Source organism: Scomber scombrus, chromosome 7, assembly GCF_963691925.1.
Source record: "Scomber scombrus chromosome 7, fScoSco1.1, whole genome shotgun sequence".
NCBI lineage: Eukaryota > Metazoa > Chordata > Actinopteri > Scombriformes > Scombridae > Scomber > Scomber scombrus.
In genome coordinates, this window is record NC_084976.1 from 26,998,941 (window position 1) to 27,016,109 (window position 17,169).

At 39.9% G+C, this 17,169-nt stretch overlaps 1 protein-coding gene across 2 annotated transcripts in view; it reads left to right on the top strand.

Annotated features, from left to right (window-relative positions):
• The first annotated feature begins 2,811 nt into the window (after positions 1-2,811).
• map7d1a (MAP7 domain containing 1a) overlaps positions 2,812-17,169 on the top strand; it is a 40,328-nt gene continuing 25,970 nt past the window's right edge. For both annotated transcript variants that reach the window (XM_062422295.1, XM_062422296.1), the window contains exon 1: positions 2,812-3,197. In XM_062422295.1, the coding sequence (XP_062278279.1) occupies positions 3,128-3,197 (70 nt within the window). In that variant the 5' untranslated portion in view covers positions 2,812-3,127. The remainder of the gene's footprint in view (positions 3,198-17,169) is intronic.

The window sequence follows — 17,169 nt, forward strand, 5'->3', positions numbered from 1 at the left end:
ATATATCAGGAAACTAACATCTATTTAAATGATGCAGTTTTGTTAGACTAAAAAACTGTGCCAAGTTTATTTGTCCTATCCACTCTGCTATGACAAATAGTTAACATGACAAGTAAAAGACTTAAAATTACATCCTGTGAGTGTGTTGCATTTTTTTTATAGTACAGAAAGTAAATGTATTCCTTTGTGCCTAATCCAACTCATTATGTGTTACTAAAAACTAGTCATGCTCTTATTTCTCAACTAACATAGACAGGTTACAAAAGCAAATGAGAAGTTCACTAAAATCAGTGTGACAAATGCTACTACTATTGTTTTAAACTACTTTTGAATGTGGGTGTGCAAGTGTGAGCACATGTGCTGGTTCAAGAGGTGGGCCATTCCTGAGATGTGAATGAAAGGATGAAAGGATTTAAAGGTTTCAATATGTTGGAGAGCTGGAGAGGTAGCATAAAATCATTTTAAAATGTGCATCTGCAGAGCACTGAAAAGTAGAGTTGAGGTTCATTACTTTTTAAGCATATTGATTACTTCCTCATAACAATAATGTGCAAGATCCATATCAGGAAGCAACAAAAGCTATTATTTATCTCTAAAATGAATCATCCCTTAACCAGAATGTGAAAAAAATTATATTTAAATTTAATTTAGTATGATTACATTACGTTAGTTTCCTTTCCTATGAGTTTTTTTCAGTATACTCAAAGTTGATTTGAAAAGATTGTTTTATGTCTGAATGGATCCACTTTGCACCCAGGGACTAACAGAAATGCAACACTCCACATTTTAACCAGCTTATGTTTAGCATCCATTGTCCAAATGTCTTTGTTTTATTATTTATTTTAACAATACAGTTGAATCATTCAAGGATGTTGGAGAGTTTACATGAAAAAATATATTTATTTATTTGTCCAAATATTGCTATTTCTTCTGTAATCACTCTTTTATCACATAGTAAATGGAACTGTTGCATAATGAATTTATAATATTGTAAAGCTTAAAAAATAGATCTCTGGATTTGGCTGGATTTTGGTAAGTAAATCAATGCAATGTTTTTTATTTTATTTTAGTTTTTGATTGAGGTATGAACTCATTGATCTTTCAAAAGGACTCAAAACTATTTCCTGCTCTCCTTCAATCTTCCCTTTGACTTGAAAAGTCTGGAAACTTAACCCTTAATTGTTCCTTTTTTTAGTGAATTAAACACCATACTTATCTGTGATTCAATTATAGATCTTGAATCAACAGACTTTAATGACTTTAGGGTCACTGGGACCTTTGACAAAACCATTTATTTGAGTCATGTTGTGAATTCATCAAGGGAATTGTGATAACAAGTACAAGAACACTTTGAGACATGCATATTAAACACTCACTCTTTTGGCTTTAATTCAGCAAAAACCAACCAAACAACCCCACACTACAGCACACCCAACCCCCACCTACTTCAACATCCCCCACTTTCCAGTTGCAGTGACAGGTGGCTCTTGGGGCTTTGGGTGAACAGGACTCAACAGCTGCACAAAAGAGCCCCACTGGGTTCCTTTTGACGGGGTGTTCCCTCTCAAGCGTGCCGATCAGCCCCTGGCCCAGCCCCCACCTTGGCAGATGCTCCAAGAGATCCACAGGTGGTAAACGAGAAGACACTCTGGACTTCTTAAAACTGTTATGTAACAATGAATCTGATAGGGTTGTGTTGTCTCAGATTGAAAAAATATAATCTAAATATATAACTCCACAGTAGCTCAGTTTTGGGTGGAGTAACTTGTTTAATACAACAAACACCCATTATCCAAAACAAAAACCAGGCTGACAGGAAAATCCTCCTCTAGTCACTGAAATTTCATGCATGTTAACCAATAATTTCAAACTAATTATACAGTACATGTTATGGCTGAGTCCAAGTTGTAGCCAGGGTAAAAACCTGGTGCTTCTTTGCCATCGTCTTTCTTTAAAAATGCTCATTAAATAAAGATTTTTTTTTATTTTATGGTGACATTGTGTGGTTTTTATGTGAAGCAAAAGTGAAAAACTGTTTTCCTTTAACACTGAAACTGGAATAAAACATTATAGAGGAGCTTGCATTATTAAGTCTGCGGGCAACCTTTCCTTTTCCACTTCATGCTCCTATTGTCCTGCACCTATAACCTACTCCTGCTTTCTATATTAATGCAGGCAGAACAAAACTACACATGCAATAATGTATACAAGAGATGAAATGAAATGGTTATATTTTATTATTTCCCTTATATGTTCCTAAATATGTTTAATGATTTTATGCTAATGTGGGTCTATTTTTTTTTTAACATTTTCATTTTGTATTCTATTTGCATATAACAGTTGTCATACTATTGATAGATAAATCCAACTACTGCAACAAATAATTACAATGTATTATGTTAAAAAGTGCTTTAAGGAACCATGTAATGTCAAAACACTGCAGAAAACTAGCAAGCATGCTGGTCAAAAAGATGTTGCCCATTTCAAAGGCTTATATTGAATGTGGACTGTGAACTGCCTGTTAGTGCATTGTAGTTTTGTGGATAGAAGAAACAACAGAAAGGAGGAGACGGAGTAATTTTATCACATAAAAAAAATGTGTTTTTGTCCATAAAGTTTGCCTTAAGAGTACAATATAGATGACTCGGGGTTTATCAGTGACTGTATATATCTTCTATAAAGTATAATCTTGCTATTATTTAAGGAAAATGCTAAATAACAGCCGCAACCCCCCTCTTTGGGTAATGGTACAGTCCGATCCGGAGGCCAGTGAGAGACCATGCACACTAGCAGAGCATCAGCTGTGGCGAGTCGGAGAGTGAGAAACTTCCCCTCACTCCTCCTCCCAAAATTCCCTCGGACACCTTTATTATTTAACTTTCTCTCAGGAGCAGCCGCCGGTGACTCTGTCTGTCGGCAGGCTGTGCTTTTTTTTTGTTGTGTCTCTTTTTTTGTTTTGTTTTTATTTCTGTCTGAAATCACTGGACGCTCACAGGAGGGTTTCCTGTCCCGGTACGTTCAGGACAGCGGGTGCAACTGGAGTGACTCGACCAAGTTTCCCCCCCTTATTACTGCCTGAGGAATGAGAGGACTGCTGGAGAGGAAGAGCACAAAACCCCATGTTTGAATGAACAAAAGAAGAGAAAGCGAGGGTATTGCCGCCGAAATGGAGGAAAATACTCTGCCAGCAACAGCATGTAAGTCTTCACAACACTCCTATCTACCTTTTTAAGCTGAGTCTGTCTTGCTTTAAAAAAAAACCCGCAGGAGTGCTTTGTCATTTATGTGCTTTGTCACATTGTAACAATACTGTTTTAAAACGTTGTCTCGCTAGTGTTAACTTTACAGTAGTTCTCTTGTCACATTTAAGACTTGAGAGACAATGTTGCAAAGATAAAAATCTGATGAATTATTAATAACCCATTAAGAGGTGCGGACACGGACAGTCCACAGATCATGAAGCAAAATGCAACTCTGGTGTTGTCCACAAGCTTAACACCTCAACATCTCATTTTAATCTCTGTGACAATCACACATTTATTTATGTATCTATCAATTTGCTGACCTTCATGATAAAAAAACAAAACACCGGTATGATCTTCAGATGACAGCTTCTGTTTTTCCCTTTCGCACAGAGCTCAGCCAGCCACCATGGTTATGATAACACAATTTGCGCTAGATGAGGTAATCTGACTTGTCTAATCCCATCCCCCTCCTTATGTTATGTTTAGCTCACTACTAACATGATGCAGTCACAAGCGATCTGGCATCCCTTCCTATCTCTCCTTTGGTGCTGCTCTACCAGGATGTTTTCCAGATACATGCAATAGTTCTTGTACGCACAGGTGGAGTCTGGCTCTTTTTCCAGCTGGTGCAGAGATGCACCAAAGAGCTCCTGGAATCAAAACATTTTAATGAGGCGCTCAGTCCGTGGTCAAAGTGCAGGACAGAGAGTTAGACTCACACTTGAAACACATCCATCTTAGTTATAGATTTATATGTGCAATTAAAAACTCTGTGAGCTCATGATCACACAGTTCAAGGCCGACGTCATGTGTGCTCACTCAGCCATAACAAATGCCTCAGTTAAGGACTAGATGAAATACCCATGTTGGACATCTGCCAAGGTGCAGTTGTTCTTGTGAGACATCATGCTTTGGTCCAGTGTTTGTGAATTTGTTAAAGCATTGTGTCTTGACTGCTTCTGGAAATAGAAGGGGACACATGATGTGACCTCCTCCTTCTGACAACAGAAAACTTCCTTCCTGCTGACAGGGGGCTTCATGGAGGGAGGTCGGCTTGTTTTGGCTCTGCATCAAGCAGGAGGAGAGCAGAGCTCCACCCTGGTTGTGGGAATCTTGATCAGGAGACATGTTTTTTTAAAACAGCCATGTTCCAAGTAAAATAATGCAATCGTAAATGTGGTTGAAGCTGTCATCAGAGTTTATGTGTTGTGACTAATAGCAGGAGCACAGACATCAGGCCTCTTGTGTCATGTGATGTACAGCAGTGGTCCTCAAATTGTCTGTTACCCATAGTCAGAGGGTCTGTGAAATAATTTGCTATACATAAGGAAATTGTGCTGTATCATCAAAGAATGCATATCTACAGATGGGGACCATATGTGCCAAGCTCTGTGCAATAAAACAAGCATATTGTGTCCATTACTTACATGTTAGCTTTGGGCCAATAGAAACTCTGACATGAGTGTGACACATCACGTCAATCTGTTATGAATCATTTGCTTCACTCAGGGCGCAATCAAGTGTTCCTGCTGCTGCTTAGCCTGGATTACTAGCCAGCTAGCTAGTTTGTCATGAAGAAATATTTGAGTTGAAATGAAAGTTTAAATTGGGTAAATAAAAACGTCAGTTATACTGAGTTTGGTTTTATTGAGTCCAGTTAGACCAAAATGCATCATGTGTCTTCAAGTGCTAGCAAACAAAGCCATGAAGCAAGCCAAGCTAAAGCGACATGTGATTACAAAGCACCAAGAATAATGAGAGCAAAACAAAGTAATTTTTCCCTTGAAAGAGGGAGGAATACATCTGTTAGAAAACAGGGATGGTGAACCTGGTCACAACTTCAAAGAAAGCACAGTAGTTCTTTTCTGGTGGCTCAAAAGTAAATAAAGTAAGTACAAATAAGAAGCCTCATATTTCAAGCGGTGGTTGAAATGTGTGAAGTTATGATCGAGACAGCTAGTAAACTGAAAGCTGTACCTCTCTTAAATGACACAGTGACATGGAGAATTGCGGAACTCTCTGTTGACATTCGGTCACAGCTACTGGATAGATTGTGTTCCTGTTAGCAATTTTCCATTCAGCTGAGACATTGCTGGTGTAGCTCAGTTGATTGTTTTGGTTTGCTGTCCATGGTAAGGGAACATTTTGGAGGACTTTCTGTTCTGCAAAGAGGTGCCTGGTAAGACAAATGGTGAGGGAATATTCAGACTCCTGGACGCTTTCACAACGGAAGCAGGACTGAGCCGGGAATAATATGTGGCCTTTTGTATGGATGGTGTGGAAGTGATGACGGGCTGAAAGAGTGAGGTTATTGCATGGATAAAGGCTGTCGACCCGAAGGTTATGACAGAGCACTGTATGCTGCATCGGCAGGTGCTCACATCCAAAGGCATGAAACCAGACCATCACACTGTTTTGAGTTCAGTTGTGACTGCAGTTAATTCGGTCAAGTCAAGGGCATTCGGAGAATGATCATAGTCTGTCATCCATCACTCCCAGAATGGAGAAACTGTGTAGTGAGAGACAGAGTCACCCATCTCATAATTTTGGTGCTCATCAAGTGAGTTATTGTGAGTAGTGTGAGTTAAAAATGTGATGTAGCCTAATGCAAATATTCCAATTCAATCTTTCTGAAGTAATAAGTCTAATTACTATGTTCTGTAACACTATTATGATAACTTCTGTTATGAGCTTTCTGCTAATGGTCTGAATAAGGAGCAATACGTTCATTAATTTAAAGATGAAGCACTCACTGAAAGTCAACTTTAGACTGGTCATTTTAAATGGACTATGCCAGTGTTGCTACTGTTGATCAAAAGTTGCTATTTCAGCTTGCTGATCAGTTATGGTAATCAGAACTCCAACACTTCTCCTGTACTCAAGCACAGAAAGCTTGATGTTTTTTTCACATTTGCACAGCTGGAGCAGATTAGGATTACGTTTTGAATATCAGTGGTGTTTCTGAGGGAGATTTTACCTTTGTGTTACATTACTGGGACATGACACTCTTATAAAGAAGAAGAGTGTGTCTCGGATAGAAGACACATTTTCCTGCCTATCAGCTCTGTAGATTGTGGGTTGCCCACATAAAATATCCTTGAGGGAGATTTTAACAGCACCTGGAAGCAGCAGGACAATTGTCCTGGTTGTGAACTAGAGGCCCTTGGACTGGAGCTGATGAAATCCTGGCCTGGTATTGAGAAAATCTGCTGTCAGGACTTTTTGAGAAGATCTTCTAATCCCTCTTTTCTTTATGCAGGCTTTCTTCTCTCTGAGCTCTCCCGTTCTGCCTCTCTTTGTCAGTCGGCTCTGTTTGGTCATCCTCTTTAATCTCTGTACCTGAACAGCTGAGCCATGACTGGGCAGGATGTATAGACTTTTTTTATTTTCCTTTTTTAAGATTAACCATTTGAAACACATTCACAGACATCCCTGATGAATGTAACTGCTCACTGCACTGATCTCTAAAATAAAGACTGAAATAAAAGATACTGTGGCAGTGTTTACATTGTTTACGAGCCATCATGCAAACTTTGTTTTGGAGAAAAGCCATAAACATGTTGAAGATAAGGAGTCTCATCATATTGACAGTGAGACAGATCATAGTTTAGTCCTTGTCTTTTGTCTAATATGGGAGACTCCATCAGCTTTGACTGTCAAGCCTGCATTAAACAGGACCAGTCAGCTTCAGCCGCAAGAGTTGTTATGTAATGAGGGGACTATGTGTGACCGCATCCCAGTTTTGGAGAGAGGGCTGCTTCAGTGTCTTTCTAAATTAGCACTGGGCAAAATCCTGTGGGGATTCACTGCCAAATAATGGTGCCTGATAACAGAGAGAACAGACATGGTTTTGCACAGGATTTGTTGTGAGCAATATGAAGAAGAGTGATGAATCGCTCTGTGTGTGTCACTATGATCTGGACATTTTAAGGGTTAAAATCATTTATGCTGACACAGAAATTAATATATGATTTATGTCTGTGGCTGTGGCCGAGAATGATAGCACAACATAACATTTACCCTTATGTTTTTAAATCTAATTTTCATATTATTGGGTAGTTTACACAAAAGAGGACCGATTTATGTTTGGACTCCATCCTGCATAATCCATTTAATTCATCATATGTGGCTGCAATCACAGATTACTTTGTCTATCAAATGGCTTTCTACAAGCATTTTAATCCCGGTTACCTTTTGGAAGAAATGACAAAATGCTTGGATGGCTAAAAGGATTAGACACACCTTAAAGGTGCAAACTGAGAATTGTTATACCACCTTTCACTTGATAAAAGTGACTTTCTGTGTGCGGATTAATAGATTATTCCTCTAAAGCTGCTTCAGTTAAGGTTGCTGGTGTTAGAGACGGGGGTTTCCCGTTTTCCACATGTTCAGATATGTCCAAAGCCCACAATGAACACATATTATAGAAGTACTCAGTAGTGTAAAAGAACAGAGGCATCTGATTCACAAAGAACCGACTGAAGACATGCCAGCACTGTGGCATTGAAGTCTGTACTTTAAACTACAGTGCAGTTTTTAAACACTGACACATTTTAAGTGGTTTGAGTTGTTTTGCACTCAGAAGATTGGATTTAAAACTAAGGTTAAAGAGCTGAGTTCAAGCTTTAAAGGTGCAAGAGGGTTTTCACATCCATATTGGTTGAACAGTGTAGGAATCAGTGATAATAGTGTCCCATTTTTGCAACAACTTGGCAGCAAAACAGATAATGCATATTTCTACGCATTTCAAATCCAACACGCCAGGGCGTAGAATCAATTTCTCTCTATATTTGCAGCTTTTGTATGTGCATGTAAGTTTGTGTCTTTGTTCAAAAAACATATGTGAAGACTTCCTTTGCTACATTGTCCATATTCAAGAAATAGGAAGTCCAAACAAGAGAGGGGACCAAAGCTATGAGTAAAGAAAGACAGAACAGAGGAAGGTGGGTCATGTAGTAATCTGAAAAGGGAGGAAAAAGGTGATGGAAATGTTTTCCCCAGAGTTAAGCTGCCCACATACAGGATGCATCATGTCAGGTCTGGTCCGTTCTGTAGCACCCAGATGCTGTAAATCACACTGCCCAGACACTGACCTCTCATTGGGGAATAGAGGTGGATCTCTAACCCAGCACTCTGGAAGGCAAATACGAGAGAAAGTCTTCCTATTAACCAACACTCAAACTGTGCAAACTCTGTGTTGGCAGTATTCTACCAGGAAATGGCTACTGAAAGTGGCGGTCAATACGTGCATTCGGACACAGTTCATGTTTGTTTTGTGAACCTTTGTGAGTCCTACATGGCAGACAGACACCATTACATTTAAGCTTCTGAACTTTGTACATTAAGAGGTTATTTTTGACCTTGCATTTTAGATGTACTTTGTCCAAAAAATACACAAAAACAGTGTTTACACCAAAACATAGATTAAGGGGGCGATTATACCCTTAAACCACCCCTGACCCACTAAATCCACTAGGTAGCTCAAATACCACTGGGACTGTTAGTTTGTGTGCTCTTTAAATAAGTGTAACTGCCATATGTGCTGCCTGATCTACACCAAACGATATGACACTAGTTTTTAAAAGCACGTCATTATTATGAGCTCTACTTTTCCAAGCCCATTATAATGATGATTGTATTAATGTCTTAACTGTCCATAGCCTTATCACATATGTTATTAGCCACACTTATACAATGTCTGTGAGCCACAGTTTTGGTATACTAGTCTCCAAAATGGGCACATGATACTTGTAACGTACTTGTAACCCATTTTGCCCCCAGAATGTGTCTGATTTTAAGAAATGACTTTATGACATACAACCTATATTCATCTCTTCAGCTCCTTTGGTCTTTGGTCTTTTTCTTATAACAGGACCCTTTGATATATAATACAGTTGATCATATAGAGGGCTATGACTTGTCAAGGACCACCTGTAACTTCTTGAAGTTGAGGGACTAAAAGCTGGTAGCAGAGCTAAAAAAGGTTCAGGGTCTCAAGTGTTGAGGTGTTCATGGAAGAATTGAGTTTTCAGGCATTTCTTCAATGTACCAAAGGAGTCAGCAGCTAGGTATCTCATTCCACCATCACAGAACCACAAATGAGAGGAGTCTGGATAGTGGATTAATACCAGGTAGTGATGGTGATACCAGACAGGAATGGACATACAGTTTGATGAGTGACTCAATGTAGGTGGTTGGGACTCCATTCATTGCCTTCAAGGCAAGCATCAAAGCTTTGAACTGGATAAAAGCTGTGACAGGGAGCCATTTGAGGGCGACCAACAGAGGCGTGACATGAGCTTGTTCAGGTTGGTTGAACACTAAATGTGGCGGTGCATCCTGGATCCTCTGCAGAGGTTTAACTGTGCATGCTGGTAGTCAAACCAGGAGCGAGTTGCAGTAGTTCAGTCGTGAGATGACCAGCACTTAGACTAGGACTTGTGCTGCATGCTCAGACAGGTATGGCCAAATGTTCCTGATGTTATACAAAATGAATTTGCATGAGCAGGAGACTTCTGCGATGTGCTCGGTGAAGGTCAGCTGGTAATCTAGTATAACTGCGTGGGTTATACATGGATGGTAATAGCAGGTTTTTTTTGCTGGCGAGTGAACTAAATATACCAGCCACTTGCATATTTTACAGGCATTTGGTTGGTGCTAATTTTGTGCTCTGAATACACAAAGACAAAGTACTTTGCATTGTGCATTAAAAATCAAATAAGAAATATGGTATAATACATCAAAACTAAAATTAAAAGGACAGACTGGGACTAGATGTTTTGTTCTAGATGCAGCACAGCTGCTGCAGCTGGACAAAGTCATTGAATGCCAAACATGCTGTTCTTACCACAAACCCTCTAACTTAACAAGCATGAAAGATACACATGTGCTATTTAACAGGCATCTGCATTTCTTTCAGTCAGACATACAGAAAGCAGGTTGATGCTGCAGTGGTGTAGCCTAAATTTATCATCAGTCATCCATAGCGCCTCTCTCCCAGGGACACTAGAGGACAAAGAGAGGGAAGTCTTGATTTGGACCATGTAGCTTGTTCCCACCTCCACCAAGTCTGAAAATATCCCAGACTTGGCTGCTGTGTGCTCTCTGTCGTCTGACGATTCCAGTCACCAGACCTATCTGCTAATATTAGACTAGTCGCTGTTCAGTTAAAGGGCACACATCATATACTGTAAACGCATCACGATCTCCCTACACATCCCTTGGCAGGTGTACCATATGTCATCCAAGACCACCACATGACTCACTTTACATTACACATTAATACACTACATTAAATATTTTAAGATCAGTGCAGTTTCATGTTTCTGTTAATGGAAATGTTTGAACCTTGTCACTGAGTGCTTGGTATTGGCCTCCTCATAGTTACCTATGATTATGAAACCCATGATTGGTCCAAGTTTAAAGCAGGAAGGTTCTGGGTTTTTGTGTGGGGAGACAAAAATCCAGTTAATGATAGCTGTTGGATGTAATTGTATGTTGGAGGGTCATGAGATCACTGCTTGGGCCTGATTTTTGCTTTAGGTAATGTTTAGAAAAATAACCATATCGGAGCAAAATGACAAACAAGTTACCTCAGACAAGGACACACACAGTTTCAGCTCCTTAAAATGTCAACAGTTTTGTCCTTATGAAAAATGTCACCGGTTATTACCTGTTTCCATCAAATGGTCCCAGATAAGCTTCAGGAGCAGATAATGAATATTCCCGACATGTCTTTACTGATGACACGTTTCCACAAGGGCCTTTTAGTCACTTTTACAGATAACGGAGATGTCAGAAGTACCTTTTTTAAGACTACTCAGCTTTTTAGCTTCTATTTAGCCAGCCACAGGTCATTGATCCCCCTTGTATGTATTTCAAACCTCGTGTTAAGATTGCAGTGTAAGCTTCCTCTTAAACTGGATTTATGCTTTTCAGAAGACACAGGAAAACATCTTTATAAACCTACGTCGGAGCCAATGCAAACACTCTCCAAGTAGGGTAGTTGGGCTTTATACAGATACGTATAAAAGAAACAGCCACATAAATGTTCGTTAGCGACTCCCATGCACATTTGTAGAAATGAATCCCATCATATTCTGAATAAAACTGGCCCTGGGTTGTGACAGAGGACCAGAAAACTCGACATTGAGACCAGTGAGGATTAGACCATGCTGTCACTTCCCAACCCCCCAAAAAGGGACGAGGAACAGGTTGCCAGGAGCGACTGTCTGGCATGCTGATATACTGCTTCTAGTTATGAATGGTAGCCTGTGCGGCACAAAAATCCCTCCTCGTCCTCTGATGTCATTGAGAAAGGCTTGAGTTCATTACCCGACCACTGGTCAGGCTTGTCTAGGTTACTTATCCGTTCACGTTGTAGCATGTTGGTGGTGGCAGCAGCAGCAGATGCAAGGTCCCCAGGGAGTTGCTGCGAGTTCAGATAAGCAAAGCCTTTCATCAGCGCCAGTGCAGGAAAGAGCAGCAGCTAAATGCCAGGCATTGTCCTCAGCTCAGGCCAGGTGATGGGATGAAAGCTGTTACGGTCAGTGACAGAGACATTAGTATTCACTGGCTGATTGACATGCCATGAAGGAATGCTGTCTCTTGAAGTGTCTTCAGCTTGGTAGTTGGTATGCAGAACCATTTTTGTATTGACATCAGCTGTAGACTTATGACTGGATTCCTTCAGTCTGTATCAGATATCTTTGACCAGCTTTTTCTGAGTTGTATCAAGATAACAAACTATTACTTAAATTAGCAGTAGTAAAAGGTAGCAGGCCACAATTTGGATTATATCAAGGAAAAAATGCCAAAAATTCTTTGATTTCAGCTTCTAAAATTTGAAGAGTGTTCTCATTTTACTGTTTTACATTGTCAATCAGATATCTTTGAGTTTAAGACCGTTGAATAAAGCATGCTGTGTGCAGATATCAACTTAGGCTGTGGAACCTTACTTAATGTGGGGACCTATTTTTTTTACATTTTGTAAATGAAACACACAATTGGATGAATGATCCATTAAGAAAAGAGTTATTAGTTGCAACTCCAGTTAGAGTAACAAGTGTGTTTTCCATGTGTAGTTTGTTTGCATGTTTTAATGCTGATTTTTGTATCCAGTATCTGCATCTATTGAAAACTTTGCTACCCTGGACCTTTTAAACAAACACACGCACGGCCCAGTCTGGCGTAGCGTCAGTGCTTGTTGTTTACACTGCGCTTCCTGTGTGTCTGGGCCCCCTTGCACTCTTACATCACCCCATTCGGTGCAGGAGGGACACAACAGGGTGAAGGGGCGACGGGTTAGGAGGGGTAAGCGATGAGGTAGTTCATTAGTCCCCTGGCCCATCCCAAATGAGATGCAGATCTATTCCCCCTGTGTTTCCCAAGTTCCTCTTCTCTTTTATTTTTTTTCCTTTGCCGCCCTTTTCCCTTTCCAGTCTTTTGATTTAACACTCAATACCGTTTCCTCGCCTGTTGTTTGCCTCATTTCCATTATTCAGGAGAATGTGCTGCATTTCCGCCCTGTTTACAAAGTGCTTAGACTCTTACTTCATAAGACATTTAGGTTTTGTATCTACTCTCTATCCTGGTATTTGTATTACCTTTAGTTAAGTTCCTTTTCTTATCTGTTTGGCAGGAGACAGAAAAGGGTTGTGCCTAAGAGTGTAGCTCTGGGTTCATAAATATTCCATGTCTTGCCCTATATTCTAACTCTGCCTTGTATCTTAAAAATACATTGGCAGTACTCTGGATGTTGCATCACAAATGGAAATCAGCAGCAGTTGTAAATTATTTTCATCACGACTGGACACTATCACGTATACGGTCGTTTTAAAGCTTACCATTACACATGCTGTATGTATTTACTTAACACCTGGAATGTATGCTTGTTTTCTGTCGCTTTTTATAGCTCTTCTCAACCGAAAGCAGCCCTCCCTAAGCTGTAAATGAACAAACGCTGTCATACTTCGCCGATTCTGTCATACAGTGAGTCATGTGTTGTGCTCTGCCGCTCCGAGGACACCAGCGTTTTTTTTACTCAGATACACGGGTCACCTATGTGGTTGATGAACAGGTAGAAGAATGACTGTGAGACATTGTCTTAAAATAAAAGCAATTCGACTCTAAAGTGAGCACATAATCTTGCAAGGACATAATCCAAAACATCATGTGTTTTTTTTAACATTTACTATGGATTACCCAGTGCTCGGTCATAAATAGTCATGCTTTTTTACTAAAATAATGAAACTGGAAGGGCTCTTGTGCCCTGCTTTGGAGGTGACTATTTATGTCAAGTGATGTGAAGTGTTAATGGGACAACACTACTGTACATGCAGAAGCAGACTTTACAGTGTGTGTAATTGTAACCTGCTCTAACAATATAATATACTGTGAAATTGGATTTCTTCTAAATCACATTTTCTGTGGCAGTATTACCATTTGTTCCATTTTAACTTGGGTCCTAACTCACAATATCACCAAACTGTAAATAACTAAATTATTTTATAATTGCAGTTTGGAGTGAACACGGTGAATGTTAAAACAGCTTTGCTTAGCCTTTGCTATGTATTATCAAACCAACATTTCAAGTTGCACATTTATTCTGTCCAACCTGACATGCTTCTAACTGGGAAAAGGCACTGGGTGTTTGTTATTTACCTGCTGATTCTCAACCTGCCGTTCTGCTCCCACACTGTGCTCATGCATGCATGCATGTATCCACCTCTACAGGGCTTCCTTTACAGTTTCTGCTGACTTTTACAGATATTGCATTGTAGCATTTTTGTATGTAAATGAGCTCAGCTGAGCGCCTCAAGCTTTGTTTGACACCTGCATTAAGAGAGGCCCCCTGAGGAGACATGAGGGGGGTGACGGTGTAAAGTTCAACCAATGATCACGCACAGCATGCCGCAGATTCCTGAACCTCCTCTGACCCACTTCGGGTCTCATGGCTGTCAAATAGGAGAATAAAACAAAGCAACCTTGCCAGGACAGCATTGCTTTCAGAGGCTCCTAAGCCCTAGTTTACATATTACTATCACTATACTGCACAGTGGCAGTGAGTTACAAAGTGTGGACGTTCTCCTCACTAAAATTACAGGAACTTCAAAATTACAGATTTGGTTTCAAATCTGATATTTAAAGGGGACATAATGTGCTTTTTTGTGATTTCCCGCCATTTTTCTACTGTTATAATGTTGGATGTCTGTGTTAAACATGATCGAACGCACAGGCTCCGGCCTGCTTTGAATACTCCGTTTGCGAAGTTACCACTACTTCTCATTAAATTGTTGTCAGATTATTTGTGCATACCCACAAACCCTTACCCTTTGTTGTTGGAGTTGTAGGTAGTTTTTCCACTGGTTGTTCATGTTCCATACTCCCATATTTTGGCTTTAACATTTGAGGATTTATGTGAGAACTTGACATTTTGAGTAAAGAATGAATTGTTATTGTTAATATAACCTCCGGAGCTGCCGGAAGTCTGCAGAAGCTAGCCAATCAGAACATCGAGAGGCCAGCCTTTAAGACACAGGTGCTAAAATGGCCTGTTTCAGACAGAGGCTGAACTGAGGGCCAATATAAGATAAATAAGCAGGTTTTTTTTTTTTTTTTTTTTTTAACTTTAAATCATGCAACGATATAACAGTAGATCCCCAGAATATAATGTAAACCTGCAAATGTGCACGATACACCCTCTTTAAACATTTAATATTTGTGACTAAATAATCAACATCCAAATTCAAAGATAGAGAAACTGTCATTAGCCATGAGGTAATGAGTTTATTACTCCCAAACCAATCTAATTTGCTTTATCAGGGGTATGTGGGTATAGCTTTTGTTTAATGTTACAGCTATGTGTACGTGGAAACAGATTCCTGCCATCTTCAAACCAGGGAGAAGAAGACTAATGTAAAAATGTATCATGTAAAATAATTATGTACAACCACTTCGCTTATAGAAAGAAAGAAGCTGATTAAGAAATAGGTTTTCAGTACCTCTTCAGAGGGACTAGAGGTGCACACCAAAACCTTCTACCTGTCTGAGATGCAACCAAGCTTTGTTCCTGGCTTTCCAATAATAAGATGCACCAAAGTGTTTTTCCATGTCCATGCTTGCTGGAGGCTCTAGCACGTCAGAGGAAGTTGGTGTGCATTGATTCATGAGTATGAATAATGTAAGTGATGTCATAAGAGGGTGGTCTAATGGCTTTCGGCTGTAGTGTCCCCTGAGTGAGGTTCCTTTGGGAAAGCTGGAGTGTAAATATGGGCAAAGAGGGAACTGCAAAGGTAATCCAAGCAACCTCTGCTGATAGTCCCCTTCTGTTGTAAGATTTGTATGAATATCATAGAATTAGGCTGAAGCTATTCCTGTTTATGTAATTAATTCACACACAAACGCAGAACATCCTGTAAAAACTGGATCATTTGAATAGCTTTGCTCAAGTCATATTTTATAACAACCAGAACAAAGCTCATTGATTTCTGAAAAGATTTCTTCATTGCATTTAGTACATCTGAGCAAATATTACTTAAGCATTCTGATCAAAGCACCGCATGTGGTTGTCCCAATCTTGTTTGCTGTAAGAGGTCACTGTGTAGAGAGATGTCCAAATAAACTTGTACTGAGCACTATGTGAGGACAGACAGAAGTCCCCGAATTTGGGTGAGTCAGCTTAGCAGACTTCTTTGTTCACTTTTATGTTGTAACTAGTGCTGAAACTATGAGTTGATTAATTGATCAAAAGAAAAAACATTTTATAAAACATTTAAAAAAAAAAGAAAGCTAAATGCCACTGGTTCTAGCATCTTAAATGAGGTAATAGGGGGATTCAACTATGTGAAGACATTACGTAGGGCTTTGGAAACTTGTGCATTTTACACTTTTTATCTATTTTTTATTTTTTACATATATTTATAGGCTGATTAATCAACCAAGAAAAATCTTCAGCATATTAATCAATAATGTAAACAATCACAGGATGCAGCTTACCTCTAACTTTTCTTACACTCTGTGATTTTTTTGTTATGTACTCTTAGTCATCTCTGGTACACTGCGTTCCTCCAGTCGTCTGGTAGCGCAGACAGTCTGAGCTGCCTGCATCAATCAGCCCTTGTTTCGGTCCCTTGCTACGCAGCAGCAGTCCTCTCCCTCAGCTCCCATCCCACTTTCCTCCAGAGAGCTTCAGGTTTCATTGGTATTCATTGTCAGCGGCACCTACGTACCCAAGTGTGTAACATTCTTACTCTCCCCATCATTGACAATACAGATCACAGTGATTGTCTGACCAGTCGCCCACAGTCCTGTCAGCCAGCAAGCCAGCCAGTTCTTTGTGGCTCCAGTTCCCAGGTGTATGAGAAACTTTCCCTAGATATGAGGCAACACAATGCCCATCTGTCAGAGCCGCACTTAATCCTATCACCTTGTATTCATATATGCCCGCAGGGGATCTGTTAGAAAATGTGTAAGATGATAAATTCAGAGATTCAGTGGTGCAACAACTGGGGTTGTGTGCAGCATCATTCTTTTGCAAAAGAGATGTAGGGAATCAGTGGATATTTTCAGATATTAAATCACATTAAGTGTCAGATTTTCCTGCAATACAGTAATACAGAAGAACAGAGGAAGAAAAGCTAGGAGTGGTTGGTTTCAGTTGGCTCTCAATAAAACTGGTCACAAACGATGAGCACAGTGTTTTAGCCATTTCATTCATTTATCATTGTACATTAATAAGTTGCATTTTGTTCCAAAATTGTACTGAAATTACGCACCAAGAACAGCTTCAAGTATTTATCGTGTACTTTCAGTTTATCTCACTACCATCCCGCTCCCTCCTTCCTTTCCCCTCTCACTGTCATTGCAGTGTTTTGGCCGCTGTCCCGTTGCCATGCAGAGACCACAACAATGGCCCCTCTCTGTC